At 43.6% G+C, this 19,932-nt stretch overlaps 1 protein-coding gene across 2 annotated transcripts in view; it reads right to left on the bottom strand.

Annotated features, from left to right (window-relative positions):
* LOC140388620 (host cell factor 1-like) overlaps positions 1-19,932 on the bottom strand; it is a 114,403-nt gene that overhangs the window by 68,069 nt on the left and 26,402 nt on the right. For both annotated transcript variants that reach the window (XM_072473065.1, XM_072473066.1), the window contains exons 2-9: positions 16,791-16,939; positions 14,289-14,449; positions 11,376-11,581; positions 10,088-10,172; positions 9,862-9,968; positions 8,904-9,083; positions 3,492-3,854; positions 888-1,063 (exon numbers count right to left, since the gene is read on the bottom strand). In XM_072473065.1, coding sequence (XP_072329166.1) covers positions 888-1,063; positions 3,492-3,854; positions 8,904-9,083; positions 9,862-9,968; positions 10,088-10,172; positions 11,376-11,581; positions 14,289-14,449; positions 16,791-16,939 — 1,427 coding nt within the window. The remainder of the gene's footprint in view (positions 1-887; positions 1,064-3,491; positions 3,855-8,903; positions 9,084-9,861; positions 9,969-10,087; positions 10,173-11,375; positions 11,582-14,288; positions 14,450-16,790; positions 16,940-19,932) is intronic.

Below are 19,932 nucleotides of genomic sequence, written 5' to 3'. Positions count from 1 at the left end.
TAACATTCCATGCCTCACCCCACTGTTATTCTGCTGCATCCATTTAGACCTCCACTGGACCCACCTTTTATTTCTTTACTTGTCCCATGACCACCCTCTTCTGCCTTGCACTGTCATCCCCTTCCCTTTGCCATATAATCTCTCTTGCCTTCCCGCCTACACAGAATTTCCTCTTGGTTCTTTCCCCTCAACCCCTGCTAATTTTCCCCATGTCTCTCCACTTGCTTAAAATCAAACATCTTCCAGCTCTGACGAAAGGTCAACTACCTGGAACAATAGTTTTATTTTTTCCTCCGGAGATGCTGCAAGAACACAGGGAAACAACAAAGGGGAAATTCTGTGACAGGCTGGAAGGCAAGAGATTAGCACCTGTCATTTGAACAGAATGGATGAAACTAGGGACTTTCGCAACCCAAGTGTTTTACATACACTAACTGGGTTATTGAAGTGGCCACAAATATTTTTCTGGTGCAACATTCTTAAATAACCACCAGTGCACTTTGCCTTAAATCACATGCTTTATGGGGCTGGTTTAGCACACTGGGCTAAATCGCTGGCTTTTAAAGCAGACCAAGGCAGGCCAGCAGCACGGTTCAATTCCCGTACCAGTCTCCCCGAACAGGCGCCGGAATGTGGCGACTAGGGGCTTTTCACAGTAACTTCATTGAAGCCTACTTGTGACAATAAGCGATTTTCATTTCATTTCATTTTCATTCATTTCATTTCATTGTTCATACAGAGGCACCTGAAATGAACATCCTAAATAATTTAAGTTGCAACAGTCTGAGGAATTTGACCAACGATTACACAGAATTTTAAGGGTTTTAAACCACAATGAAATAATGCACCTGCAAAACTGCATAAACCACAACATGTGTAAAACTTACGGTCCCTGCTGTGGTCTGCGCTGGCATCACCATGCGAACACCTGGTGGAAGAGCTGCCATGGTAATGGGTGTTTTGTTCAGAGGTGCAGCTTGCCGTTGCACGGTAATGAGGGGTGTGGCTGAAGCTGCTGTCGCAACCACCGGCTGTCCTGTCGCGGCTCTGATCATCGGTGAGCCTATAATGAGAGATCAGTTAAACATCAGCTCAAAGAAACTAGTGAGCCTCAAAAGAGAAGGACTTGCAGTTTTACACTGATAGCATCCCAAAGTATTTTTTGGAACTGTTGCAATTTAGTAAACATGGTGAGCAATTTGCAAACAGCAGGCTCCAGCAAACCGCAATGTGGTTGCGTTAATGTTGGCTGAGATATAAATATTGAGAACTCCCCTGCTCCTCTTGGGATTTTGCTTGTGGGATCTTTTATATTAACCTATGACCGAAGACAGGGGCTAACTTGAAGTTCTGGCCTACACTGCTCAACAACACAGCTGAAGTTGCATTTACCCCAAGCCGACGAGGGGCTGGAGGGGTACATAAACAACTTTCTTTTTTGCACATTAGTGACAATGACCAGGAAACTCATTTTCTCTGGAGGGTGATGAAGATCATGAATGATTTCAATATGAAACTGGATGAGCACTTGTGGGAAACAAACACACAGGGACAGAGCAGGGAAATGGGATTGACTATTACCCTTCTGAGACCCAGTATAGATTTGATGAGCTAAATAGCCTCCTTTCGTGCTGATATGACTCTAAACTCTCCTCTTAAAATACAGATGATGTGGAGATGCCGGCGTTGGACTGGGGTGAGCACAGTACGAAGTCTTACGACACCAGGTTAAAGTCCAACAGGTTTGTTTCGATGTCACTAGCTTTCGGAGCGCTGCTCCTTCCTCAGGTGAATGAAGAGGGAATGAAAATACAGAGAGTACATTAACCAGAACACGTTGGAATGGGGCATCACGCCATGTGCCTAATTTGTCAAGATTCCTTCTTCCTTAACCGTCAGCTTGAAAAATCAAATTGTTAGAAGTGTGTCATGATAGGGAGATATTAGGAACTTGGTCCAGAAATGGGGTCCAAGATGTAGCAGGCAAAATCTCGTTATTGGGAATACACAGGGTGCCCCTGTTCAGCCAGGATGATCATCATTCAGGACAACCTTATTTGACCAGAGAGAGAGAAAGCTTAAGAGAGAAAGCACGCGTGCGCGCTAGAGAGAGTGTTCGTACAGTTACAGGGGAAGGCTGTGGAAATCAACCAGAGAGGTCATGAAAGTTGGCTTTTTAAAAGGGTTCTGAATAAATGTAAGCGGCATGTTTAATTAATAATAATAATAATAATAATAATAAGCTTTTTACTGTCGCAAGTATGAAGTTGCTGTGAAAAGCCCCTCGCCGCCACATTCTGGCGCCTGTTCCGGTAAGCTGGTACGGGAATTGAACCCGCGCTGCTGGCCTGGTTCTGCATCACAAACCAGCTGTCTAGCCTACTGAGCTAAACCAGCCCTAAAAGTGCTATTTAATGGAAACTAGTGTGTTAAGGTTAAGAAACTGCATGTAATCTGTGTTAGAGCTGAAGTAAAAGTTTATTGTTTCCTTTTCTTTTGTTTTAATAAAGTTTGTTTATAAAATATCCAAGCCCTATTTCTTATATTAACACTCCTGGAACGAATCGATCTTTCCGCTCAGTCTTAAAACTTAAAGAACTAAATGGCATCTGGTCCAGTCTCTTAGCCACTGTTGAGAGTTGACCAGGCGTCTATAACAAGCGCAAGAGCAACATTAACTATGGCAATGATGGGGCCAACATTCCATCTCCATTTAAAGATAGAGAAAGGAAAGCAAAACAGTGGCAATTAGACAATGGTGAGTTAGAGTCAAATTAGATACAGAAAGGGCAGCACGGTGGTGCAATGGTAGCACTGCAGTCTCACGGCGCCGAGGTCCCAGGTTCGATCCCGGCTCTGGGTCACTGTCCATGTGGAGTTTGCACATTCTCCCCATGTTTGCGCGGGTTTTGCCCCACAACCCAAAGATGTGCAGGGTAGGTGGATTGAACATGCTAAATTGCCCCTTAATTGGAGAAAATAAATTGGGTACTCTAAATTTATAATTTTTTAAAAATTAGATACAGAAAAAGTACGAAAGCAGAGAAAGAAAGATTGGATTGAGAGAAAAAGTGAAAAGACAGAAAGGAAAAAAGAAAAGAAAAGTTTTGTTTCTAAACTTCTAGAAACAATTTACAACTTGCACGAGTCTCCACAGTTCCAATTTGGTTTTTTTCTGGTTGGAACATAAATCATTGAAACGATCCTTATGCCATTAATTGCCAGCCCAAACTTTCTGCGGAAAGTTAATTTGTTTTAACAGCACAAATGCAGCCATTTCTTGAAATTAATGGAGGAGGTTGATGGCGAGATGTCATTCTCACAAGGTTAACTTTGATTTGCAGTTCACAACGTGCACCCTCTTTGCCACAAATTGCTGTTACTTACACACCAATAATGGTACGCGCATTAAACTCGCCATTATTTTGTCAGCATAAAGAAAGCTCCATCAGTAATTTTTCTACCAAATGAAGTCAAAGGCAGTAGCTTACCTGGCCCACGTGGAGAAGCTACAGCAGCAGGAATCCTGACTACGGTTGGTGATGTTGCGGCAGTGGTTAGGGATGCAGCCTGTGCTCCCAGAGCAGCGGTTGTCTGTGTAACAAAGCGGATTCCTGGCTGTACCGGAGCAGGTGACATTGGTGCTGTTGCCGCAGGAGCAGGACTGCTGGATGGCCGGATGCCCGAAATGGCAGAACTTGACAAAGGGGTCACGGCGGCAGTGGCTGTTGGGACATCGTACTTCTGAAGCTGAAGCAAGTAGCTGTCGGCAGTGGGTATCGATCCCCAACTGACCTCGAGGGAGTTGGTACTCGCTCGAACGAGCTGGACTTTGCCAGGAGCAAGAGGCTTTTCTATTGAGAGAAAGGTGACAGGAAATTTAGTTTACATAGAAGCAGATAATAATAATCGCTTATTGTCACAAGTAGACTTCAATGAAGTTACTCTGAAAAGCCCCTAGTCGCCACATTCCGGCGCCTGTTCGGGGAAGCCGGTACGGGAATTGAACCCGCGCTGCTGGCCTTGTTCTGCATTACAAGTCAGCTGTTTAGCCCACTGTGCAAAATCAGCCTCTATAAAACAGAACAGGTCGAGGGTGTGGATCTGTGGTAAAGATAAAGGGGCCATTTGGTCCATCCAGCTCACCAGTCTACCCAGCAGAGCACTTGGCACCAGAGTTTGTTTTCTCACCATCTTGCTTGGTATTACTCAATCCAGAAACACGCTCCGACATTGGACTTGGCACCGTTTACCCCTACTCTCCTTGTTCTACAATTACAGTTTTCTTTCTTAGCATAATGCCGTACACTTACACAAGGAGAATGTTTGTCCATCCTGTGCGCGTATCAGCTTTCAAAGCACTATCTAATTAGTGCCAGCCGCCCTACCCTTTCCCAGATATACACATTATTTTCAGATATTTAACCATTATTCTTTTAAAAGGCATGATGGATTTCTTTGAACCACTCTCTCTGGTAGGGTCTTTTATTTACGAACACCCCAATAGAGCATCTCCTAACATCGCTTTGTTCTTTTTGTGATATTTTCCAATATATTCTCTGCCCAGTGGAAACAGCTCCCCCGCAACCACATTTACCCCATCAAAACACTTTATAAGTTTGAACATTTTTCAGTTATCCACAGAAAGGGAAGATTACAGTTTGTGACATGAATCAAAAGCCCTTCATCCCTGTTATTCACATAGCAAATACAATTTCACGGCCCTGACATAAGGATGCAGGAAATAAGGAGGAGACCATTCAGCCCTTCGAGCCTGTTCCGTCATTCAATGAGATCACAGCTGATCATTTACTTCAACACCATTCTCCGCACTACCCTGTATCCCATGATGTAAAAAAAAAAAATGTGGAAATCTATTGATCTCAGCGTCGGACATACTCAATGGCTGAGCTTCCAAATCCCTTTGGGGTAGAGAATTTCTCCTCATTTCAGTGCTAATTGTCCTGTCCCTTATTCTGAGACTGTGTCCCCTGGTTCTCGACCTAGGGGACTAACGGAAACACCCTTCCCTCGTCTACCCTATTGAACCCTGTAAGAAGTTTGATTATTTGAATGAGATCAACTCATTTTTCTAAATTGCAGAGAAGAAAGATCCAGTCTATTCAATCATTCCACAATGGACAACCTCTCCATCCCAGTAAATTAATTTAGTGAACCTGTATTGCACTCCTTTTATGGAATCTTTCTGTCAGTGAGGAGCCCACAACTGTGCACAATACCCCAGGTGCGGTCTCACCAAGACTCTGTACAATAGCAGTGAGACTTTGTTACTTCTGTACTCAAATCCAAATCTTTACTTCTGTACTCAAATCCACTTGTAACTAGGGCCAACACACAATTTGTCTTCTTAATTGCTTGCTGTACCTGCATGTTAGCTTTCAATGACTCGAGAACAAGGTCACTCAAGTCCCTTTGAATTCAACATTGCCCAGCTTCTCACTATTTAAGAAATACTCTGTCTTTCTGTTCTTCCGACCAAAGTGAAAACCTCACATCTCTCCACATTATATCCTGCCAAATGTTTGCCCACTAGTTCCAGCTCCCCAAGTCCCCTTGAATTGCCTTTGCAGCCTCCTCACAACTTCCACCTAGTTTTGTGTCATCTGCAAACTTGGAAATATTACTTTTAATCCCACAACCAAATCATTGATACAGGTTGTGCCCCTCCCCCACCCTTATCTATTCTGCTGGTTACCTCCTCAAAAAATATGATTTTCCTTTCATATATCCATGCTGCCTCTGCCCAATCCTACCACTATTTTCCAAGCGTCCTGTTATCACATGCTTTATTTTAGATTTTTCCACGATAGATGTCAAGCTAACAGGTCTGTAGTTCCCAGTTTCCTGTCTCCCTCCTTAATTAACTGTGAGGTTACATTTTCCAGTTTCCGATCTATAGGGACCATTCCATGGCCTACAGAATTAATCTGCCACAACAATCCCAAGTGTAGACCCCTCCAACTTTCTCCAGTTCTGGTGCCATAATCCCATGAATTGAAACCCATTTCTCCCACACCAATTTTTGAGCCACGCATTCATCTAATTTTATTTACCCAAGCAATTTGCACATGACTCGGATAATAATCCAGAGATTCTTACCTTTGAGGTTCTAAACGTCTGAGAACACGCACCAACAGATTCAGAACAGCTTCTTCCCCTCTGTTACTGGACTCCTGAATGGCCCTCTTATAGACTGAACTGATCTCTCTACGCATCTTCTCCACAATTGTAGCACCATATTCCGAACGTATCACCCGATGTCTGTGTCTATGTATTTACATCGTGCATTTATCGTATATCCTACGCTTTTCGTGTGTGGAGCGATCTGCCTGGACTGTTCGCAGAACAATACTTTTCAGTGTACCTCGGTGTACCAACAAATCTAAATCTAATCTACTTTTTAATTTAGTGCCTAGCTCATAATACTCTCTATGCAGAACCCTTTTCTTAGTCTTACCTATGTAGTTGGCACCTACAAGAACCACGACCATTGGATCTTCCTCCTGCCATTTCAAGTACCTCTCCAGCCCTGAGCAGATATCCCGAACCCTGGCATCGGGCAGGTAACTCAGCCATCTGGAATCATGCTCACGACAGTAGAGAACACTATCTATCCACCTTACTATGCTGTCTCTTATCACCCCAGTAAGAAGTTTTACAACACCAGGTTAAAGTCCAACAGGTTTGTTTTGATGTCACTAGCTTTCGGAGTGCTGCTCCTTCCTCAGGTGAATGAAGAGGTATGAGGAAGGAGCAGCGCTCCGAAAGCTAGTGACATCGAAACCAACCTGTTGGACTTTAACCTGGTGTTGTAAAACTTCTTACTGTGCTCACCCCAGTCCAACGCCGGCATCTCCACATCATGGCTACCATCTTATCACCCCCACATTCCTCTTCGCTCTCCCACTTGAATGGTATCCTTCACTATGGTCAGTCCCCTCATCCACCTTGAAGTCCTTCTTCTCATTCACACAAGTAGCAAGCACCTCATAGCTCTTGGACAAAGTCAGGGCTGAGGCTCCTTCATCACGACATGCTGGTTCCCTTTAAGTGCCTGACTCGCAGTCACACCCTCCTGACCCTGGCCACTGACCGACTCTCACCTAAGGGAGTGCTTGCCTCCTCGCGGTAACTCTCTTATTCTCCGATGCCCCACAATGACCGCAACTCAGTCTCCAGCTCAGCAATTTGTTGCCTAAGTTGCAAACACTTTCTGTGGATATGGTTGTCCGGGATTGCAGTGCATTCTACAGATTCCTTGCTGTAATCACAGCAACCACAAGTCCTGCCATTTCTGTCTAACCTTCATTTTTAAAAATTAGTCAATCAGTTAATAATTTACACAGTCAAAGTAATAGAAAACTGCATTCAGACAGCTTGGAGACAAGGAAGGAAACTCACTAACCATTGGAGGCTGAAAAAAAAAAATCAGAAAAAGGAGTGCCTCTTTTCCCTTCTGGACTGAATTCCCATCTGAACCAAATGGCTAACTCTTCATTCAATCAATGTCTTACTCACACGTGGGAAGTGGTGGTGCGTTGGTATTGTCACTGTGCTAGTAATCCTGAGACTCGGGGTAATCTTCTGTGGACCTAAGTTCGAATCCCACCATGGCACATGGTGAAATTTGAATTCAATAAAATAATCTAGAATTAAAAGTCTAATAATCAACCCATTTGTTGATTGTCGTGAAAAACTCACCTGGTTCACTAATGTCCTTTAGGGAAGGAAATCTGCCGGCTTTACCTGGTCTGGCCTACATGAGACTCCAGATCCAATGTTGTGGAATTTATTCTAAAGAATAAAGGGATTCGGGGATATGGTGTACGGGCTGGAGAGTGGAGCTGAGTCCACAAAGATCAGCCATGATCTCATTAAATGGCGGAGCAGGCTCGAGGGGCCAGATGGCCTACTCCTGTTCCTAGTTCTTATGTTCTTATGGTTACTCTTAAATGCCCTTTGAAATGGCCTAGAAAGTCACTCAGCTCAAGAGAAATTCAGGATGGACAAGAAATGATGGCCTTTTTTGTTTGCAGGTTTAAAATCTTTGCTTTTCTAGAACCTCTGATTACTCGTGCAAAGCTCATCTTTCTGCTACTGCAATTAACATCTATTGAGAGCAGCTACTTTCAGCTGACTGAAAGATAATTTCAGCCACCTCCATGTTTAATTAGGCTATTCAACCAACAATGTTTGAAAGTAATCTAAATTTAAAAGTTTACCCAAAATTTCCACCTGAACCAAATTCCTCACTCAATCTACGTCTCACTCACACTTAGATTTGTCACGTGTACAGTGAAAAGTATTGTTCTGCGTACAGTCTAGGCAGATCGTTCCATACATGAAAAACATAGGACATACGATAAATACACAATGTAAATACATGGACACAGTTCGACAACAGTAGAAAAGATGTGTAGAGACCCAGGCGTGTCTGCATGCCCCTTTCTAACAGCTTTATTAAAGTAAGATGTCCAAAACGGGGTAATATAACAATGGTGAACCAATAGTTCATAAAGTTTAAGCACTACATCATTACATTTGTAAAGAAAAGAACTTGCAATCAATTAGTTCCTTTCACAGCCTCAGGACATCCCAAGAGAGTTCACAGCCATCAAAGTACTAAGTCAAGCCACTGTCGCAATGGAACAGTCAAATTGCAACGCAGCAAAGTCCCACAATCGGCAAAGTAATAGTGACCAGATAATCTACTTTAGCACCATTGCTTGAGGAATAAATATTGGCAAGCACATTTCGACTTATACTCTCAATTTATGAAACCTGCAACGTCTAAAATACCGTCTCAATCTTTTCGTTACACACCTCAAGTTTCTCTAACATATTGTGCTGTATATACAACTGGTTCTCTAAAATGCACTTACCTGTTTCAAGATACCACAAGTCCTTACAACAGACTTGATTGTTCCAAGCTTTTCTGTAGCCATCTCGGCCACTCCATACGTAGAGGCGTGTACTTATGGAGACTGAACAGTGACCAGCTCTAGCACGAGGAATGCTGTCCTCAAACGATTCAGTAGAAATCTGAGTCCAAGTCATTGTTTCTAGTTCAACAAAGAAATTACAGATTCATAAGCCATTGTTGGTACAGCAAAAGAAAATCCTGCATACCAATGCTATGTTGGCCAAATACTTATCAAAAGGAAGGGAACAGGAGTCATCCAATAAAAGAGAGAAATATGGTTTAAAAAAGAGTTTCTCCCAACCTTAAGAAACCAGCCCATTACATTTCCACAATAATGCTACAGATGAAAAATTAAAGCCGTACGAGATTGCTTATAATGACAGTAATCTTGTTTGATAAGAACAAGTTTAATTATCTATATACCAGCACGGTAGCACAAGTGGATAGCACTGTGGCTTCACAGGGCCAGGGTCCCAGGTTCAATTCCCCGCTGGGACACTGTCTGTGCGGAGCCTGCACGTTCTCCCCGCATCTGCGTGGGTTTCCCCCGGGTGCTCCAGTTTCCTCCCACAGTCCAAAGACGTGCAGGTTAGGCGGATTGGCGATGCTAAATTGCCCTTAGTGTCCAAAAAAGGTTAGGAGGGGTTATTGGATTAGGGTGGAAGTGAGGGCTTAAGTGGGTCGGTGCAGACTCGATGGGCCGAATGGCCTTCTTCTGCACTGTATGTTCTATGTACCATTTGACTCATTCACTCCAGACTTGCAAGAGCAAATCTGCTTGAAATCATTCCAAAGAATCCACTATGCAGAATTTTCACTTGTGATTATGCGAAATATCCACTGAAGAGATCCCATTATTAAAACAGCACAGGGATAATATAGTGCAAAATGGAATAGTTCAAAGCAACACATCATACCCAGATCTAGACACGCCAGCGTATTTGTGCATTTCCACTCTTTCTCATGTGTGGGAGCTTTGACATCTTCCAGCACAAGGGGGACCCAGCCGCCAAAAACATACATTCTGGGAGGGGGGGGAAAAAAATACAATAAAATGAAGTGTATTGCTGGATGAGAGCACAATTGGTACAAATAGTCAACATTTCAGTGCAATTTCTCTTAAGAATTCAAATAGATTCTCACTTGCTCCCAATCATTGTGGCTGAATGTAGGCTTCGGGGCAGAGGTGGAACTCCGGCAACTTCTGGTTTGTTCCACGTTAAAGTCGCTGCGTTATATGGAAATAATTAAATTATATCAAAATAATTAATTTAAAGATATCCTAATACGGCAAGTTGAAAATGTTACTTCTTGTGGCCGATGGATTGGTAACCAGGGGCACAAATTAATAATAATTGGCGAAAGAATCAGAGGGAAGACAAGGAGAATGTTTGAACATAAACACAGCTACTCACAATCTGGAGGACACTACCCGGCAGGGTGGTGGAAGCAAATTCAAGAGTAACTTTCAACGGAAATAGGATTAAATACTTGGAAGAGGAAAAGATTTGGGGGAGGGGGGCAAGGGAAAAGAGCAGATGCCGAAGAGGGATTAGGTAGCCTTTACAAAAGTTTAGCGCAGGAACGGTGGGCCAAATGGCCTTGTTCTGTGCTTTATCATTGTGATTGAAGCATCCTTCCAGTTTTGACAATCCAAAATCTTGCTGTGTGTGTGTGTGTGTGAGAGATCTAAAGAGGGGCTGGGGAGTGGGGAACAAAATTCTACCGCAAGAGATCAAAAAGGTCTGAAGTATGACCATTTTGCCCACGCGGAGTTATCCATTCTTAGCCAAGGCAGCAGTGCTGGTGCTATGATCAGCCTGCATGTCACTACTAGTGAGATTTGCTGGAAATTAATTTGTATAATTGGTGGGTCAGGCTTTAGCTGCAACATTTTGCTGGCCCCGCCTCCACACAATCCAATAACTGAAGATAACAAGTCTCCAAGCACAAGGAATAATGAAAGGCAAAAAAATCAAATGGATATAACTATAACGGAGGAACATAAATCATGCTTTCCAGCCCTTCCATGAATAACTGCATCCTGCATAAAACAGCACACTTTAACCTCCTGCATCTCTAATGGTGCCTTCATGTTAGGAGAATGCAGCAGATGGCAAACAGGTGCAGTTCCTACCACAGAGCGGTCTTCTAAATATAAATGATCCACCCTTCATTATTCCAATCCGAGTCTCACAAGCCATCATCAGGGCTCTGCTTAAAGTTAAAAGCAGAAATTTAGCTTCACGCACTTGTGACAATGGGAATCATGGGTCTCCAATTTCAACAGGTCACCACGAGAAGGGCACCAGGTACAATTAACCAGAAAGCAGCATGCAGCGGTCAAATGTATCTGCTTGGTTACTGGATCTCTAAATATTAATGGCCCTAAAACAAACTCGTTGCCACTACAGAAATAAAATACACCTACCAATATCCAACATCCATAGGTCTCCAAGTCGGCAGCCACTCATTCCACCATAGATAACGAGCTTTGCTTTCTTGTCCTTGCTGCGATACACGACTGCAGTGTGGGACTCTCTGGGTGGTGGAGGGCTTCCGTAGGTAACTGGAATATCCCATCCTGCAACTCCTGACCCTTGCTTCAGCTCCAATATATACAAGTCATTTAAGTACCTTTCAGAAAACAAAGTATTTTTTGCATGAAAACCAGAATGTGTGTGTATAGATTTTTACTGTTCAATTCTGTAGATACTGAACAGGGTAATGTAATAGCTTATGGCAAGGATCTGCAACCCACTGGTCACCGGTTCAAATTCTAACATGCCAAATTCAATGAAGCTGATAATTTCAGGACTGACACTAGGAGTGAAAAATGATCATGCAAGTTGTCACTTTGTCTTAAAAACACAACTATCATTAATGGTGTTCAGGAAAGAGAATGAACAATTCTTACTGTCTTTACAAGTGACTCCAAACTCACAATACAAAGTCTTACAACACCAGGTTAAAGTCCAACAGGTTTGTTTCGATGTCACTAGCTTTCCAAACTCACAATAGCAGAGGAACAAGATTAAATCACAGCTAATTGAAATGAAATGAAAATAATTGGCACTATGAACTCCATTAACCTGCTTTTCCTTATCTCGTGACACCCTAATCTGAAAAATGTTTGATCTTGGTCTTGGAAAATTTCAATTGATCCACAGGCTTTTGGGGGAAGCGTCAGATTTGTACTAATAATAATATTTTATTAGTGTCACACGTAGGTTTACATTAACACTGCAATGAAGTTTCTTGAAAATCCCCCAGTCGCCACACTCCAGCGCCTGTTCGGATACACAAAGGGAGAATTCAGAATGTCCAATTCACCCAACAAGCACGTCCTTCGAGACTTGCGGGAGGAAACCGGAGTACCCGGAAGAAACCCAAGCAGACATGGGTGGAACGTGCAGACTGCGGAGTGACTCAAGCCGGGATTTGAACCCGGGTCCCTGGCATTGCGAAGCAACTGTGCTACCGTGCCGCCCTACTCTTTGTGAAAAAGTGTTTTCTTAATGGCTTTAAGTTTAGCATTCCGCACCCCGCACAAAGTTTAATTCACCAATCCATGTGTATGAGGTACAGGTTTAACATTTTGCCCTTGTTTTGGCTTTGCCCTAAAGTTTTTCTGTATCTACCCATCGCTTTTAAAAATGATTTTTACATGAATCAGTCGAAGGTGACTTAGTTAGTGGAGAATAAGAACTTTAAAAGACTCGCTCATAAACATCTGAATATAATGTAAATCTTTAAACAACTTGTGCTAATTTCACAATATATGCACAATTTGAGGCACTTTTACACAGGACATTGAGTCAAAGGATCAGTATATGCGGGTCTCACCAACTTGTCAAGATAATTTACGGGATGTGAGCATTGCTGGTCACGTCACCATTTATTTCACATCCCTAGTTGACCTTCAGAAGGTGATGGTGAGCTGCCTTCTTGGACCACTGCAGTCGCTGAGGTGTAGGTACACCCACAGTGTTGTTAGGGAGGGAGTTCCAGAATTTTGTCCCAGTGAAGGAATGGTGATATATTTCCAAGTCAGGGTGGTGAGTGACTTGGAGTGGAACCTCCAGGTGGTGGGGTTCCCAGGTATCTGCTACTCTTGTCCTCTAGAGCCGAGGGTTTGGAAGGTGCTGCCTAGGGAACCGTGGCTGGTTCCTGCAGTGCATCTTGTAGATGGTATACACAGCTGCCATTGATCTTCAGCGATGCAGGGATTGAATGTTTGTGGAAGCGGCAGCAATCACGCGGGCTTTGTCCTGGATGGTGTTGAGCTTCTTGAGTGTTGTTGGGGGGTGGGGGAGGAGAGGCAAGTTACTCTGTAGGATTCCTAGCCTTTGACCTGCTCTGGTAGCTGCAGTATTAATATGGCTAGTAGGTCGACACGGCGGCGCAGTGGTTTGCACTGCTGCCTCACAGCACCGAGGACCCGGGTTTGATCCCGGCCCCGAGTCACTGTCCATATGGAGTTTGCACGTTCTCCCAGTGTCTGCGTGGGTCTCCCCCCACAACACAAAGATGTGTAGGGTAGGTGGATTGGCCACGCTAAATTGCCCCCTAATTGGAAAAAGTAAAAATAAAATATGGCTGGTCCAGCTCAGATTCAGCGACGGTAGTGCCATTGAATGTCAAGGGACGACGGTTAGATCCTCTCATGTAGGAGATTGTCATTGACTGGCACTTAAGTGACAAGTTACATTTGTGCCACACGTCAGCCCAAGGCTTGATATTGTCCTGGTCTTGCAGCATTTGGACATGGACTGCTTAATTACCCGAGGAGTCGTGAATGGTGTTGAACATTTTGCAGTCATTCGCAAACATCCCCACTTCTGACCTTATGATGGTTGCTGAAGATGGTTGGGCCTCGGGCACTATCCCGAGGAACTCCTGCTGTGATGTCCTGGTACTGAGATGATTGACCTCCAACCACCATAACCATTTCTTTGTGCCAGGTATGACTCCAACCAGCAGAGAGTCCCCCCCAAATCCCATTGACTCCAGTTTTGCTAAGGCTCCTTGATGCCATACTCTTGTCAAATGCTGCCTTGATGTCACGGGCAGATAGTGCAACGCCCAGTTTAAGCTGCTGATAGCAATAAGGCAATACCAGCTGGGTATTTTACTTCTCATTTGCACCCTGCATAAAGTGTGAATTGTCCTGATCGATGTGTATAAGGCCTAAGTTTAAGAAATATCATTGACTTGCTTTTAGGCAGTGCATGACCACACCCCTCCATCATGTGTTCTTCAGATTTGTAGGACAACTCTTGGTGGTCTCACACAGCCAACAGAAACAGGAGGAGGAGAGATAATAATCACCCAGTTTTCTTACCGTGGAATATTGTTTTTTGGATCTTCACTGTCGTTGGCCAATCCCCCAAATAAATAACATTTATTGTCAATTACAGAAAAGCAATGCCCAAGACGGGCACATGGTGCAGGGCCATTTTTGGGGGCTTTTGCCTTCAACTTCTTCCATTCCCATCTGCTAGCCTGGGAAACAAGAACAGCAGTATTAATGACTGGTGATTTCTGTCCTGGATAATCACCCAATCTATCAGTGTCAATTACACATCCCCAGGGCTAGTTGATCTTGCATGCAACTCCAGACCCACACCAATATGATTTCCCCTTAACTCCCTCTGCAATGGTCTAACTGCCTTCTGCAATGGCCTAGCAAGCCACTCAGTTGTACATAATCAGTAGCACTGTGGATGGTGCAAAGAAGGTTTACCGGACCGACTCATGGGATGACAGGGCTGATCTCGGAGAGATTGAGTTGATTATGATGTATTCGCTGGAGTTTAGAAAAATGAGGGGGTGAATCTCCTAGAAACCAAAATAAATTTAGAGTACCCAATTCATTTTTTCTAATTAAGGGCAATTTAGCGTGGCCAATCCACCTACCCTGCACATCTTTGGGTTGTGGGGGCAAAACCCACGCAAACACGGGGAGAATGTGCAAACTCCACACGGACAGTCACCCAGAGCCGGGATCGAACTTGGGACCTCGGCGCCGTAAGACAGCAGTGCTAACCACTGCACCATCGTGCTACCCTTCAACCTATTAAATTCTAACAGGACTAGACAGGGTTGGTACAAGAAGGATGTTCCCGAATGGGGAACATCTGGGGGAATCCAGAACCGAAGGCCACAGTCTAAGGATATGGGGTATACCACTTAGGAATGGAATGAGAAGAAATTTCTTCTCCCAGAGAGTGGTAAGATTGTGGAATTTGCTGCCACAGAAAGTAATTGAAGCCAAAACATTGTATGAATGAAATGAAAATCGCTTATTGTCACATGTAGGCTTCAAATGAAGTTACTGTGAAAAGCCCCTAGTCGCCACATTCCAGCCATGATCATAATGAATTTCGGAGCAGTCTCGAAGGACCGAATGGCCCACTCCTGCTCCTATTGTCTATATTTCTGTGAAACAAAGGAAATGTCCCTAAATCCCCTGAAAAAAAATCAATTTCAAAATTCTATGTACCAGTACTAAATAGACTGCAACTGTTCAAGAAGGGCACCGTTAGGGCAATTACCAATAGGCAGCAAATGTTGACCTAGCCAGCAATGTAATGTCCCTAGGGAATTATTCTGCTAGTGATGGTTTCACAACAACTCACAAATAAAAAAAAACTAGTTTATGGCTAAACATCAATAGGGTTAAAATAAACACGGCATCAGAAAGTAATTGGGAAGAGGCCAGAATCTTTTCTTTCCTCTTTAAATTGCTGCTTTAGTAAACAGAAGGCGAGATTGACCCAGGCAGGCCTGTTTTGATCAGAACACGAATGCTCTGAAAACTCCAGGTGATCATGATTTTATTTGGAAAACATTTCCCAGAACTGGAGAATTTGGATAAATGTTCCAAACACATGACGGGAATTTCTGGCGCAAGAGCCTCAGTGGGAAACAAGCAAATAAAAACAGCTGTCAGATTGTCGAGGAAAAGTGCAGTAAACTTTGAAAAATATTTCACTGAAGTTGTGAACTCATCACACCGGTGCCAACACAACAATGATCAACCTCCCAAAATGTTTTGCAACATGCATCACTCAAGAACCTCAGCAATCAGGCCCAACCTCTCGTGTGGTAACTAAGGTTAGGTGGACAGCAGCAGGGGAAGGGAAAACATTTGGGTCTCAATGTGTCCTGAGCTGTATGTGGGGAGGGGCAAATACTAGGAAAAAACAAAGGTGTAAGATCAGTCAATGTTGAAACTATACGGGCAGCATGGTGAGGCAGTGGTTAGCACTGCAGTCTCACGGCGCCGAGGTCCCAGGTTTGATCCCGGCTCTGGGTCACTGTCCGTGTGGAGTTTGCACATTCTCCCCGTGTCTACGTGGGTCTCGCCCCCACAACTCAAAGATATGCAGGGTAGGTGGATTGGCCATGCTAAATTGCCCCTTAATTGGAAAAAATGAATTGGGTACTCTAAATTTATAGAAAAAAAAAATATTGAAACTATGCGCTTCCTCTCAAGTGACCCATGGCAGAGATGCATTCAAGTGCTTTTCTGCATTGGAGGTCTTTGGGTATGCACACATTCAAGCTCCAACTTCTGTTGGCTCCCCGAAGGAAAACTGAGATATTGCTGCAGAAAGCTTTAAAAAAAAAAATCATAGGCATTAGCAAAACATAGCCCTTAAAAACAATGTCCTTTTTTAAAAAAAAAATAGTGTAGGTCATTCAGCCCATCAAGTCTGAACCGACCCACTGAAAGAGCACAGCACCCAAGCCCACTCTCCCATCCAATCCCCGTAACCTGTTATTTTATACCAACTCCTCAGTACTTTGTTGCAAAAGAACTTTACTGGCAACACCTTACCTGTAGCTCATACAGCTCATTGCTATACTTTCCGTACTCCACCATGCCACCGAAGACCAACAGTCGAGTCCCATCACATACGAATCCATAGGCCGCACAGCCCGCAGGAATGTCCCCCCTCACTGCTGGGATGAACCACTGATTGGTCGCTGATGGCAGGCAAAAAGACAGAAAATGTAATTCCCCCATTGTGTCCCAAAACTAATGTACTAAATAACCTAGTTACTTGCACTTCTATTGCACTTTATCACAACAAAAAGATAAAGGTCTTGCAATTATAGAGGGCCTTTCACAGCTACCGGACTTCTGAGAGCATTTTACAACCAATGAGGTACTGTTTATGAAGTGTAGTTACTGTTGTACGGTGGGCAACATGGCAGCCAATAGGCACACATCAAATTCCTCCTACCAACAGAATGTGATACTGACCAGATAACCTGTTTTGTTGATTAAGGGATATTATATTTTAGCCAGGACACCAGGCTCTTCTTCAGAATAGTGCCATGGGATCTTTTACATACGGCCAAGCAAGCAGATAGGGTTTAACCTCCCATGCAAAAGATGACTCCTCAGGAAACGTAGCACTCCCAGTTCTGATTTTTGTACTCAAGCCCTGGAGTGGTACTTATAGCAATAATTTTATTGTCACAAGTAGGCTTACATTAACACTGCAATGAAGTTAGTGAAAACCCCCTAGTCGCCACACTCTGGCGCCTGTTCGGGTACACAGAGGGAGAATTCAGAATGTCCAAATTACCTAACAGCACGCCTTCCGGGACTTGAGAGAAAACTGGAGCAGCCGGAAGAAACCCACGCAGACACGGGGAGAACGTGCAGACTCCGCACAGACAGTGATCCATGCCGGGAATTGAACCTGGCACCCTGGCGCTGTGAAGCAACAGCGTTAACCACTGTGCTACATGCCGCCAACACGGGCTGGGGAACCCGAAACCTTGCGCCTCACTGACAAGAATTTGCCGGGCCGCAGCTGGCACAAAAACATCAATTTTTTTTTTTTAAAACAGCAAATTAATTTTGGAATGCAACATGTCAACAAAGAGGTAGAGACGGAGATATGATGGTAATTCTGCATCTCTCCCATGTAAAAGCAAATATGATGTTTACACAAACTAAGAATGAATCTGACAACTCCACCATGAAACAGAATGTTTGGTGGCATGGAAATTTTAGGAACAATGTCAGAAGCCTTAGCTAAAAATAAATGAATTTGAAGAAATCTTTCTTAGAAAGTGGCGAAGAAAATGTTCCAGCCGATGTAGCTGAGACTGAAAGATTTGTCACTTGATGTGGGGAGAAAAGGTTACACAGAAAACCAGAGGACACAGGATGGGACTCAAGGCTATAACAGGTTGCAAAGATAGATTGTATGCATTTAGGAGACAAGTAGGAAGGAGTGGGAGAATGTTTTTTAAATCATCTTTATCAGTGTCACAAGTAGGCTTACATTAACACTGCAATGACTTACTGTGAAAATCCCCTAGTTACCACACTCCGGCGCCTGCTCGGGTACACAGAGGGAGACCTCAGAATGTCCAATTCACCTAACAAGCACGTCTTTCGGGACTTGCGGGAGGAAACCGGAGCACCCGGAGGAAACCCACGCAGACACGGGGAGAATGTGCAGACTCCGCACAGACAGTGATCGAAGCCGGGAATCGAACCTAGGACCCAGGAGTTGTGAAGCAACAGTGCTAGCCACTGTGTTGCCGTGCCACCACGAGAATTGACTCTCCAGTGAGACTTGGTGAGAGTCAGAGTATAAACACTAAAATTCCAGATATGCTAGGTTGGGTGACTGTCAATCGGCAAAGTCAAATTTAGAGATGAAGAGGCATAGTTAAATATTTTTGCATTTCCCGAAACCTTTTGTTTTCATCTGTGATTAACTTCCAAGATATAGAAAAAAGATACTTTGAGGTGAGATCTCACACACATCTGAAAAAAATATAAAAGACCTCAAGATCCTTATCCTACTGCCTGTATTGTAAAAGTGACCAGGTTTCAGCTGGCATCACAAATGGAGTCACAGGCTATGCATCTTTTCAGCACATCGCATGTTAAAAATTAATTTTGATGAGCAAAGTTCAACATTTTACTATATTCTGCTGTGTTTTAGTCCCAAAAACATCTACAGGCAGCACAAGAACGGTTTTGTTGCTGTGGAATGGAAGTTCAAGATGCAGATTTCAAAATCTTTTCAAATAAATCTGCGATGCAATAATCATTTTATTGTTATTTCAAACTGTCATGGGAGAAGTTTGTTTGCATATTTAAAATAAATTATATTAGGGTTTGATTCTGATCATGGGTGGCTGTGTGTGGAGCTTGCATATTCTCCCCGTGTCTGCGTGGGTTTGCTCCCACAGTCCAAAGATGTGCAGCTTAGGCAGATTGGCCATGTTCGGTGGATAGGGCGGGGGGAGTGGGCCATGGTAGAGTGCTCTTTCGGAGGGTCGGTGCCGACTCGGGGGTCGAATAGGTTCCTTTTGCACTGTCAGGATTCTATGGGTTACACAAGGGAGCACGAAACAGAACGTGAGCGTGAAAAAAAAACTATCTTACAGAATTCGACAGGCACATGGACAGTAGTAAATTGAAGGGGTGTGGGTTAGGTTGATCTTAGATTAGGATAAATGGTTGGCACAACATCGTGGGCTGAAGGGCCTGTACTGTTCTATGTTCTAATTCTCCTTCTCCATAAACTGCTCCATCTGTACAACAGCACGTAATTGTAGAACATGTTTAACATAGTGTAATATCCTAAGAAGCATCAAACAAAATTTGGCACTGAGTATTGCTGGAAAAAAAGGCATTTTGTCAAATCTTTTTAGTCTTGCACTCATCAGGACAATCACAAGAATATAAATCCAAGGGAAATAAAAAAGTTATACTGTACAAAAAGAGCATGCCGATTGGTTGGCAAATGGACTCCGACTGGTAGAGGAATTGCCATGGAGAATGCAGCAGTTGATGGTGACTGACAATTAACTGACAAGTATTGTTTGAAATTTAAACCAGGCAGCTTGACTCTGATTGCGCAAGGCATTGCCCTGAAGAATTAACCAGCAAATGGCTGTCCTTTTTTTTTTTTAATAGCTGAAACAGATGCAGTGTGTGCACA

Source organism: Scyliorhinus torazame, chromosome 13, assembly GCF_047496885.1.
Source record: "Scyliorhinus torazame isolate Kashiwa2021f chromosome 13, sScyTor2.1, whole genome shotgun sequence".
In the NCBI taxonomy this organism is placed as follows: Eukaryota; Metazoa; Chordata; class Chondrichthyes; order Carcharhiniformes; family Scyliorhinidae; genus Scyliorhinus; species Scyliorhinus torazame.
Note: the sequence above shows the minus strand (reverse complement) of the source record. Positions and strands in the feature narration are given on the sequence as shown.